The sequence below is a fragment of the Myotis brandtii genome, unplaced genomic scaffold (assembly GCF_000412655.1).
Source record: "Myotis brandtii unplaced genomic scaffold, ASM41265v1 scaffold332, whole genome shotgun sequence".
Taxonomy (NCBI): Eukaryota; Metazoa; Chordata; class Mammalia; order Chiroptera; family Vespertilionidae; genus Myotis; species Myotis brandtii.
Genome location: NW_005362797.1, coordinates 3,208,669 through 3,220,260, shown reverse-complemented (window position 1 = coordinate 3,220,260; position 11,592 = coordinate 3,208,669). Strand labels below are relative to the sequence as shown.

General features: G+C 40.5%; 1 protein-coding gene across 4 annotated transcripts in view; it reads left to right on the top strand.

The window, feature by feature from the left end:
* The first annotated feature begins 6 nt into the window (after nucleotides 1–6).
* The window catches only part of ATXN3 (ataxin 3), a 33,301-nt gene continuing 21,715 nt past the window's right edge, over nucleotides 7–11,592 (top strand). For 3 of the 4 annotated variants that reach the window (XM_005871203.2, XM_014543691.1, XM_005871208.2), the window contains exons 1-6: nucleotides 7–74; nucleotides 7,399–7,563; nucleotides 7,919–7,963; nucleotides 9,322–9,407; nucleotides 9,829–9,895; nucleotides 10,518–10,605. In XM_005871203.2, the coding sequence (XP_005871265.1) occupies nucleotides 51–74; nucleotides 7,399–7,563; nucleotides 7,919–7,963; nucleotides 9,322–9,407; nucleotides 9,829–9,895; nucleotides 10,518–10,605 (475 nt within the window). In that variant the 5' untranslated portion in view covers nucleotides 7–50. The remainder of the gene's footprint in view (nucleotides 75–7,398; nucleotides 7,564–7,918; nucleotides 7,964–9,321; nucleotides 9,408–9,828; nucleotides 9,896–10,517; nucleotides 10,606–11,592) is intronic. The other variant, XM_014543692.1, reaches the window with a different exon arrangement.

The following is an 11,592-nucleotide window of genomic DNA, read 5'->3' as shown; positions in this document are numbered from 1 at the left end:
GCAGTAGGGGGTGGTCTGTCGCGGGGGCCGTTGGCTCCAGACAAATAAACATGGAGTCCATCTTCCACGAGAAAGTGAGTGTCCGCGTTCGGGGGCACCTGCCCGCGGTGCCGTGGCGGGCGTGGGGCGCCGTACTGCCATCTTCCAAAGAGCTGGGTGGGGCTCGTGGCGCCCCCATCCCGATCTCGTGGGGCGGGAAGACCTTCCTCGGGAGGGGAGCTTCCCTGAAGCCCCCACTGCACTCTTCGCCCCGGAGGCCCGTGCCCGTGCCCGTGACCGAGGTGCCCGGGGAGCCTGGGGCCTGGGAAGTCCCGGCAGCCGGCGGGGAGTGTGGGCTGAGCCGGGGGCGCCGCGGGGCACCGGAGCCGGGGTGGCCCCGAGTGGGTTTGCTTCTGCGCTTCCCCTCCACTTTCCGTGGGGTTCCTTCCCCAGTCCTTCCTCCCCGCACTCTCCGTGGGCTGTAGCTCGTCACCTCCCGGGCGCCTCCCTCGCTCCTTCCAACTCTCGCAGCCCTGCTCGTGGCAGAATGAACTTTTCCTCCTCTGGGCTCCTCAATTTCATATTGGAACCCCCGATCCGCTTAGCTCCCTGGGCTCGGGTTCACGTCCTGCCCCTGCACCAGTTCCGTGAGACTCCGGTGCCGGGAGCCTGGCTCCATCCCGTGGAGGGCCTGACATTTAGGGACCTGGACAGGGAAGTCGCCACGAGAGTTTTTGTTACGGAAGGTTTGGGTTTAGTTTCGTTTCTTTCGGTAGTCCCATCTTTCCGGATGGGAAACCAGTTAGGTGTCGGGGGATGGGGTGGGGTGGGGTGGGGGGTGGACTGGAATAGTAGTGTTGTGATCCTAGCCTGGTTTGTTTTGATTCTTCGATGACCAGGAGCTTGAAAAGATGCTGCTTGTGGCATGCGGAGAAACTCGTCTTCTCCCACATGCAATCAGCTAGCTATTTTGCTTTGAGTGAAACCTTGCTCAGGATAACTTGGGCGCATGATATTTTGTTTCCTAAGAGTTTCAAGTTTTGAAGGGTTGCTTGTGAGGCTTTTAATTCGTAGGAGAAAAGAGGCTTTGTTTTGTTAAATAGTTGTAAATGATCATTTATCCATTTAAAAAGGTTCACAGGCACACCACCATCAAATAAAGCAATCAAAGACTAAGGAGGCAACAGCACAAATCTAAAGTTGTTAAATGGAAGGCTTTTCTTTTTAAAATATATTTTTTTATTTATTTCGCAGAGAAAGGGAGAGGGAGAGAGAGAGGTAGAAACACCAATGGTGAGAGAGAATCATGGATTGGCTGCCTCCTGCACAGGCCCTACTTGGGATGGAGCCCACAACCTGGGCATGTGCCCTTGACTGGAATTGAACCCCCAGGACCCTTCAGTCCGCTCATACTCTATCCACTGAGCCAAACCGGCTAGGGTGCTTTTCTTTTCAATATAGAGAAGTTTTGGCATTAGAAGAGACTAATTTTTATGTATGGGGAGGAAGGACTCAGTGGTATAGATATTATTAATCTTGACTTGTTTGACATGATTTATGAAACTTGGGCAATAGAAATTTCGTTGATTGGCTATAAGGAGATTGGATAAGGAGAGCCCTCTATGTACATACTGTTGTTACTAATTTTCAGAAATTTTGGTATAAGACCGAATGTTTCAACATGGAAGATTCTTGAGACTTGTACAATGCATATTTTAAAAATATAGACTGTTACCTATTTTAGATTGATTTTAGTGAAGGTAACTACTAAACCATGAGATCAAAAGAAGTTGAGCAATAGCCTAATGAAAATCTATTTACGTGAATGAAGTCACTCTCAATTATCAACTTGAAGATATTTCAGGAATATATTTACCCTTATAAACATATGTACGTAGCAAATTAAGGCTCTTGAATTAAAGTTTTTCAGGCATATTTCAAGAGTATGGGAAGCACCTATAATCATAAGGCCCGTTGTTAGTCTCATCACAGTCCCTTCTCAGAATATATGAACTTAATATGCCATTTTCCAGACACATATATTTAGCCCTTCCCCTCCACCACATATATTTAACCCTTGCTAGGTCCTGGGTTCAGGGAGCCAAAAACCCAACTCTGGCTCTAAGGAAGCTGTGCATGTAGGGATCTGCAAGCACTTCCCCTTGGAATCTTGGTTTCCTCATATTTAGAGTTGTCACTTTGAGGGTCCTTTTATTAAGTCAAAATGTAAACTCAATAAGTTTGCCTGTTACATCCCCAGTACCTAAGAGAGTGCTTGGCACATAGTAGGTGCTCAATAAATATTTGAACACATTGAGTTCTTGGAGCATCTAAGATATAATGGTGCTGTGTGTCTAAACAATTTTTCTGTACATATTTTAGGCTTTGCAGGTCATATATTCTTGTTTATGTGTGTTTTCCTAACCATCTGAAAATATAAAAACCATTCTTAGCTACTGGTGCAGGTTGAATTTGACTCAAGAGCAGGAGTTTGTCCTAATACTAAATGGCTCAAGAGCGGGAGTTAACTCTAATATGAGATGACCACTAACTGCTTTTTGTTTGTTTGTTTGTTTTTTAAAAAATACATTTTATTGATTCTTTACAGAGAGGAAGGGAGAGGGACAGAGAGTTAGAAACATCAACGAGAGAGAAACATCAATCAGCTGCCTCCTGCATGCCCCCCACTGGGGATGTGCCCGCAACCAAGGTACATGCCCTTGACCGGAATCGAACCCGGGACTTCTCAGTCCGCAGGCCGACGCTCTATCCACTGAGCCAAACCGGTTAGGGCGCTTTTTGTTTGTTTTTGATTTTGATTTTCTGTTGCCTGCTTTCTGTCATTTTTGTTATCACTTCAATTGCTGGCTGCTCTTGGTGAGTTCACTGTGCCATCTGAATTGGTACTTTTATGTAATGTAAACTGAGAATGGTGACCAAACTTGCTGGGATTATATTTAAAATCAGTGGAAATGCTGAAAAGATGCTGAGCATTGACTTTATGACATCTATTATATGCCCTTTTGTGATTACTGGTTCTTAGCCATCGTCAGGATAGTTGAGGTTTAGTCATAGGTAAGTGGCAGGAGGAAGTGGTAGTAACACAGACTTGAAGACTCTGCCTGGGTTTGGGCCCAGCTTTGCCATTTATTGACTACCTGTGGGATCTGGGTAAGTTACTTATTATCTCTGGGATCCAGTTTCCTCCTCTGGTGTGAGGATAGTAAAGTGTCTGCCTCAGAGATATGAGTGCTTAGCATGCTACCTGGCACTTTGTGTTGCAGAAGTGCTGGCCTTGTTGTTATTGGGATGCTTGTGTTTGTGAACCTCAGGAGGCGGGGGACCTTGTTATAACTTGGTTGAGATGAAGTGCTGCTTGGTCGATTGGGTGGAGCACACCTGAAGTCAGTAGTTTCCCTGGGAATTTGAGCTGGTTTCGGGTTGGTCCTGAAGACTTTGAGGGCAGTGGGGGATTTCATACTTTCGTGGTTTTGTAAAGCTGGAGATGCAGTTTGCTTATCCTCTAATCCCAAAGCAAAGTTAGGACTGAAATCATGGAATTTCAGTACCTCTGAACTTAAACTATAGCAAAGTGAACTATTCAGCTTTGGTTGAAGCTTGAGGAGGAGGAGGCGACTGGGGATAGTTTTTGGAGAGGGGGTGCATAATCTTTAGAGGGACCACTGTACAATTTTTTTGGTTCTTGTAGCATTTGATTCATCTTGTGACTTTAAAAAAAGTGCTTTTAAAATTTGGGCTGGACAATGTGTTATTTTCTCTCATTAAATCATAGTAAAAATACAGAACGATATTATTTCCTATAGCGATATAGTTTTACTTAGACAAGTGCTTATTTTTCATTTTTTATATCAAATATTTGGATGTCACTGTTTCTATATATAGTATTAAGTATGGTAACCATAGTTCAAGAGCCCCAAACTGAGGCATGACAGCAGGAGAGAAAATTTGCATTAGGACTGATCCCAGAAAATTCATTGTCTGGTTACCATGTTAGGTAACTCTTGCTGTGTGCAATAGCTGTATCTTAGCAGAGGCTTTTTTGTTGTTTGAATTTTTAAATTAAATATAATACATGTAGGGGCACACACATCATAAGAGTGCAGCTCAATGAATTCTCACAAAGTAAACATACGTGTGAATAATACTGAGATTGAATAACAAACATGTATTTCCCTGCCTTTCCCACCCCTGCCTCCACCCCCTGCACTAGTCTAACATTGTAGACTAGTTTTGCCTGTTTTTGAACTTTTGTAAATGGAATCATATAGTGTAGACTCTTGAGTCTTCTTTTGTTTAACATCATTTGAGAGATTCATCCATATTGTTGCAGGTAGTTGTAGTTGATTCATTCTCATTGTTGTGTACTATTCCTTTGTGAATATAAACCAATGAATGAATCCATTATACTGTGATGGGCATTTGCTAGTTTCCAAAATTTGAATAAGTAGTGCTTTTTTGAACGTTCTTGTACATGTTTTTTGATGAACATAATTTTGCATTTCTGTTTTTTTAAATATATTTTTTATTGATTTCACAGAGGAAGGGAGAGAGAGAGAGAGATAGAAACATCAATGATGAGAGAGAATCATTGGTCAGCTGCCTCCTGCATGCCACACACTGGGGATCAAGACCACAACCCCAGGCATGTGCCCCGACTGGGAATCAAACCGTGACTTCCTGGTTCATAGGTTGATGCTCAACCACTGAGCTACACAGGCCGGGCGACATTTCTTTTTTTTTGTATTCTATACCTAGTAGTGGAATTGCTAGATCATAGGGTATGTGTATGATAAGCTTTAGTAGGTATTACAAATAGTTTTCCAAAGTGGTTATACTAACTTACACTTTCACTGGTAGCAAATGATAGTTTTGATGTCTCTAATACTTTCCAACATTGTAGCCATTTTGGAGAGTATGTAGTAGTAATGCATTGTGGTTTTAGTATATCCGTATTTCCCTAATGGTAATGGAGTTGAGCACCTTTTTGTGTGTTTTAGTCATTTGGCTTACCTCTTGTGAATGCTTGTTTGACCTGTAATTTTTCAGCAGAATATAACTAAGATATCTGTATATTCTTCGGTTTCCATTATAGTATTCAGTGGGAGTTACTCTCTGGTGGTAGGAATACAGTAGAAGGAAAAGGAGGTGGACACAAGTCCTCTTTCACTACCATACCAAGTTATGAAGATAAATTTATCTCAGCCCCCTATCTCAAACTGTCTCAATGCTGCTTTCCTATTCCATTACATATGTATTCCTTATATCTTTTTTATAATCCTCACCCTGAGGATGTTTATTGATTTCTTTTTTAGAGAGAGGAAGGGAGAGAGACAGAAACATCAGTGTGAAAAACATCAATCGTTGCCTCCCGTACACACCCTCAACTGGGGGTTGAACCCACAACGTAGGTATGTGCCCTGAACGGGAATCAAACCCACAACCTTTTGATGAATGGGACATTGCTCCAACCAAGTGAACCACCAGGCTAGGGCTCCTTATATCTTTTTCAGCAGCTGAATTTTGTTCCTTGAACATTAATTGATTAGGAAGAATATGTATCTTGCAAGATGTTGTTCTTTGGGGTCACTATCTATTGTGTAACATAGCTCAGACAGACAGACTGGCTTACAGAATAGACTTTACTGGGGAAAGGAGAACTTAGAAGGCCAGAGTTAGCAGGAGAAACATGTGTTTTCCTTGCTGCCATCATCCCATAGAGGCAAACCCCTGGTCTTGATTCATAGGAGGGATCTCATTTATTCTTGAATGTCTCTTCTTCTTCTTCTTCTTTTTTTTAAATAGATTTTTATTGATTTCAGAGAGGAAGGGGGAGAGAGAGAGAAACATCAGAGATGAGAGAGAATCATTGACCGGCGGCCTTGGGGATTGAGTCCACAATCCAGACATATGCCCTAACTGGGAATCGAACGGTGACCTCCTGGTTCATAGGTGGACACTCGACCACCTAGCTATGCAGGCAGGGCTTGAATGTGTCTTCTTAAAAGGCAAGCTTGGAAAAGCAACATTGTTTCAGGGAGAGGGCTGATGAGTCTTCTCAGTGCCAGGCAGTCTGGATACATACTTGGGTTGTCATACATGTAAAAAAGCCATCTGCCCAGCACCTGAAGGCCCATGGGAAGTTGTAATCCCCTGCGCCCATAACAGGAAGTCAATGATGCCATGGGAAGCCGAGCTTGGATGCAGCCCCCCATGTTGGCTTGTCCAGAGTGAGCTCCAGGAATGCCTTTTGGACAGTCTTGCTCACGGCAACACCCTGTGTGTATATTACCTTCAGAGTTCCCAAAGGGAACCTCAACTCTGCAGCCATGAGGTCTCATTAACTCAAACAGATTGTTCTTACCTGTATCAGCTCTTGAGATATGAAGTTACATGAACAAGCATTTAAATCAAGTAGACATTATCCTGTTAAAAGAACAAATGTTCTAGGGACTAAAATTCCCTTTCAGCATTAGTAATTTGCTCTGGAATCTTGAGTGGATTTATTTTAGGCACTGAAAATGAGGGAGGCTAAGTGCTTATAGAGTAATTTTTAGTAAAATATGAGATTTGGTGTATTTCATAGATGTTTGTTTAACACATTGCGTACCTCATAGAAATCTCTAAGACATACGCCAGGGACCGCACGTTTTTGGGCAAACTGCACGTTATTTAAATCATCATAATGCACTTTAGGTGTTGTTTTTCAATAATTATAACATTTTTATTTACAAAACAATTAAACAATTAAAGTTCCTAGGAATTTTTTAACGTATGGTACTGCGTAAAACATTTTCCTCTATGAAGAGGGACCAAACAAAATTTACATAAGTATCTAGATTCGCTCCTTTTTCCATGGGCGTGAAAAACGAGAACACTCGTGAGCGGTCCTTAACAGATGGCGCGCAAAACACGAGAAAACTCCTGAGCGGTACGAAATGTGTTAATATAAATCATTAAGTTTTCCATTATAGAGCTAAATTATTATGGTTCCATTAATGGCAGGATTGTAAAACAAATGTTAAATGAAAATGCATTTACCTTTTGTTAGTGTTGTTTGTCTAAAGCAGTGGTTCTCAACTCCCTTTGGGGGTCGAACGACCCTTTCACAGGGGTCGCCTAAGACCATTGGAAAACACATATATAATTACATATTGTTTTTGTGATTAATCACTATGCTTTAATTATGTTCAACTTGTAACAATGAAATTGGGGGTCACCACAACATGAGGAACTGTATTAAAGGGTTGCGGCATTAGGAAGGTTGAGAACCACTGGTCTAAAGCCAGAAAGGTTCAGTTTTGACAGTTAAGAAGTTAGTCATTAAATTCCTCTTTAAGGAAAGACCCTGAACAAATCTGTTTATCAAGCCACATTTGAATTTTTTCTTTTGGATATTAGCAAGAAGGCTCACTTTGTGCTCAGCATTGCTTGAATAATCTATTGCAAGGAGAATATTTTAGCCCTGTGGAATTATCCTCTATTGCACATCAACTAGATGAAGAAGAGAGGATGAGGATGGCAGAAGGCGGAGTGACTAGTGAAGACTATCGCACGTTTTTAGAGGTACTGATTTTAAACTCACCAATTTGCGTTTTTTTAAAAATGTGGGTATTAAGACTCATAGAGAGCAGGCAGACAGCTCTGATGAGGGGGAGAGGGTGTTTGAGGGCATAGAGGGATTGGGAAAAAAACAAAACACACACATGGGTATTAAAAAGAAAAGGAAAATATGTGGGTATTGTTTAGAAAAGAACAAACTATTCTCCCTATCGGGATCTGACTTGTTAATTATAACTCTGCTCTTGACTTTGTAAATGAGAATGCACAAAATGTGATTTTAAATATGCCTATTAATGACAGTTTTTCCTTCTTTCTCCACCCTCAACCCCCGCCTCAACTACCTTTCCAAATTAAACAGCAGCCTTCTGGGAATATGGATGATAGTGGTTTTTTCTCTATTCAAGTAAGTAGTCACAACAAGTACTAAGTGTTGTTTTTGTCCCTGGCTGTATTTAAGCTCAGGGTATGGTTGATAGAAGTATCTTCTCACAGCGTTTCATAGTCATGCTAATGATATGATCTTTAGAAGTTCCTTCAATGGGTTGTGTCTAAAAGTATAAGATTGTACTCTTAGAGTATTAGACTTTTATATAGGTAAATATAAAAATTAGGATTGTAGAAACTTCATTTTAGAATAGGGCTTTTTTGAAAGATTATTTAATTTGCATCTGGATACTAATAACCTTAATTCCAATAAGTCACAGTCTTTTAAACTTACTATCTCTTGTGTAAATTTGTGAAAATGCAACACCTCACTGTCTCCCTTTTAATCAGCCTACTGAGACTGGGTTATTTTATTATGGCCCGAGGCTTTTTCTTTTTCTTAAACGTATATTCACCCATAGACTTCAAAGGAAGCTATATTGCTTGTGAGATTCTTTTATCTGTGGGTCTTTCATTGTGTTTCTAACACCTTGAAGGTGCATCCAGAGTTCTTTCGGAACCTCTCTTGAGGGATCTACTTCTGAAGATAATTTTGTTTGCATTTTCCTTGCACTGTCCTGGACTCCTCATTCACCAGCATTTCCATTCAGTGCTTCCCTAGCCCTTCCTACTACAGGGCTGGGATGGAAGGCTGAGGGGCCCAGCACTTGTCCTTTGTGGTATGTGGCGCTGCCCTTGGTGCTGATCCACATGTGCCCCTACATTGCATTCACTTTCTGTTTGCTAGTACCAAGTTCACTTGCCTCTTCTCAGCTACCTAGAAGGATTAGTAGTGAATTTTCAGAAACCTCCTATTTCTTTCTAGACAGTTTGAAATAACCAGATTTATCTTTTGTTTTTCCTAAAATTATAGACCTATGATAACAGAAGATTAAAATCTATGAACACTTCAGTTTAAATCTCTAGAAAGAACTCATCTTAATAGACATATAATTATCACTATTCCTGACATACCAGGTAGTGAGTTGAAATATAACTTTTCTGCAGCAGGACCATAGCGTCCAATTTATCATATGTATATAGAGGACTAGTTTTAAGAATATACATCTCGATTTTTGAGGCAGTTTTATCTAGGAATTGTGTGGTTCCCTAGAATATCCCAGAAACCTAGAGTTAAAAAGACTTTTTAAATGCTATGTTTGTATGTTATTTATAGATTTAGTGAAATATCTTATACACACACACTTTGAAAAAACCATAGCCTTCCAGGGAAATTGATATATGAAGTACAATTATTTGCACAATTAATATGACTTTCCCTAATTACATTTGGAATTGAATGGTTTAGCTCATCAGAATTTGCTGTTTTTTTAACAGGTTATAAGCAATGCCTTGAAAGTTTGGGGTTTAGAACTAATCCTGTTCAACAGTCCAGAGTATCAGAGGCTCAGGATCGATCCCATGTAAGATTTATTTTGCTTTTCCTACGTTTCTTTTTCTAAATTTGATTATTAAAGTTATAATTTCTTAAGAAAAATATATTTTGAATGTTTTTGTTTTGATGTGCCTTCATTCCCTACTTCTCCTTTTGGAGATGTCCATGAACATGTGCCCTCTCAGCCTGCCTGGCAGCTCGGTGTGTGGTGGCACACAGCTGATCCTTTAGTGATGTGTGATGCCTTCATTTTGGACAGCATCCCAAATGTGTAGAGAGATTCATTCTGCTTGTAATTTAAAAAAAAATTAGTGATACTAAACTGTAAACATAATCTTACTAGTAAATTATCATAAGTTTTATATAACACTTGCCAGTAGACAAACTAAATGACTATGAACTCTAATACTTCAACTTAATATTGGGTCTTTATTTTTTTTCTTTTCTAGAAATGAAAGATCATTTATATGCAATTATAAAGAACACTGGTTTACAGTTAGAAAATTAGGAAAACAGGTAATGTTTCTCCTGCTTCCTTGTATTTTTTTCTCATCCTGCACTCCATTTGCAACTAAAATGTTCAACAGTCCAGAGTATCAGAGGCCCCGGATCTGATGAAGAAACTCACCATTCATGTGCATATATGTAGCATAGTTTCAATCTTGATAGTTAGAAACTTGCTATTTTAAAAGACAATGTCCGTTTCCATTATAGATTTATTTGTTACAACCATGTACAGTTTAGGTGTATCACAAGAAAAATTATTTATTTAAGACAAATGCAGCCCTGGCTCGGTGGCTCAGTTGGTAGGAGCATCATCTTATGCACCAAAAGGCTGCTAGTTCGATTCCAGTCAGGGCACATACCTAGGTTGCGGGTTTGACCCCTGGACAAGGCAGGTACAGGATGCAACTGATTGATGTTTCTCTCTCTCTTTATCTCTCTCCTTCTCCCTCTCCCTCTTCCTCTTTACCTCTCTCTCTCTCTTCATAATTTTTTTTTTAAAATCTCAGTTTGACTTGTTTTCACTGTTTAGACAGTCATACTAAGCTTAGCTGGGTTATATCTATTCGTAACGTGAAATTTCCTTCTTAATTATAATGTATATTAATTTAAATGATGGCATTTTTTTTTCCAGTGGTTCAACTTGAATTCTCTCTTGACGGGTCCAGAATTAATATCAGACACATACCTTGCACTTTTTTTGGCTCAATTGCAACAGGAAGGTAAATAAAAATGGAAATTTTATAATGTTAACTTTCAAAGAAGCTAAATAAAACTAACTCATTAGATATGAATGTACCAAAACTATTTTTATGGCAGTGGCAGTGAGGTAATCTTTGTTTTACATGGTGAACTTGAGGTTGTGGTCTGACTGATACTGTTCAGGGAGAGTTCTCACTGACACCTGGCCCTCCCCTGAGGATGCTGCTTCCTTTGCAGCTAAGTAATAGCTCTTTTTTCTCCGGTACTTCAATACCACAGAGCCAAGGGGAGGCCCAAGTAATTCTCTTTCTCCTCCTCGCCCCTTCTGGGCCACTGTTCTTCCCTAAAATTTCCAGCTCCTTTGAAATACGTCTCACTAGATTAAACTTGACCCCCTGGTTTTTTGTAGTCATCTGTGATCCGCCTCTTTTCCATTGAAGATTTTAGGGTCTGACTCACTGTCTTCTTTCTGCTTGAACTCCTTTCACCATTCTTAGTGATCTCTATATCAAAAATCAATTCAATACCTTGCTTCTTACTTCCAAATATCTCTTTTTTCCACTCTTGCCTTGCTGTTACCAATAACTGTACCACCTTTAAACCCTAATTGCAAGCATCCTATTTTTTTACTATTGCCTCCTATCTCTGCATCATATTTTCTCTGTTTTGTCCATTGCAACAATTCTTTAAACCCTACCACAAGGTCCAAACATCCTCTTATATTCTTACTTCTTATCTTAGTCTGCTTATTTTCTATAATCCATCATTATAATCACTACAGTCCTCAACTCCTTTCTCCTTTCCCTCCATCATCCTATGTAATAAAAGGGTAATATGCAAATTGACCCTAACAGCAGAACGACTGGGAATGACTGGTCACTATGACACACACTGACCACCACGGGGCAGTTGCTCAATGCAGGAGCTGCCCCCTGGTCACTGCGCTGCTCCCACAGGAGGAGCTCTGCTCAGCTACAAGCCAGGCTGATGGCTGCCAGCACAGCGGT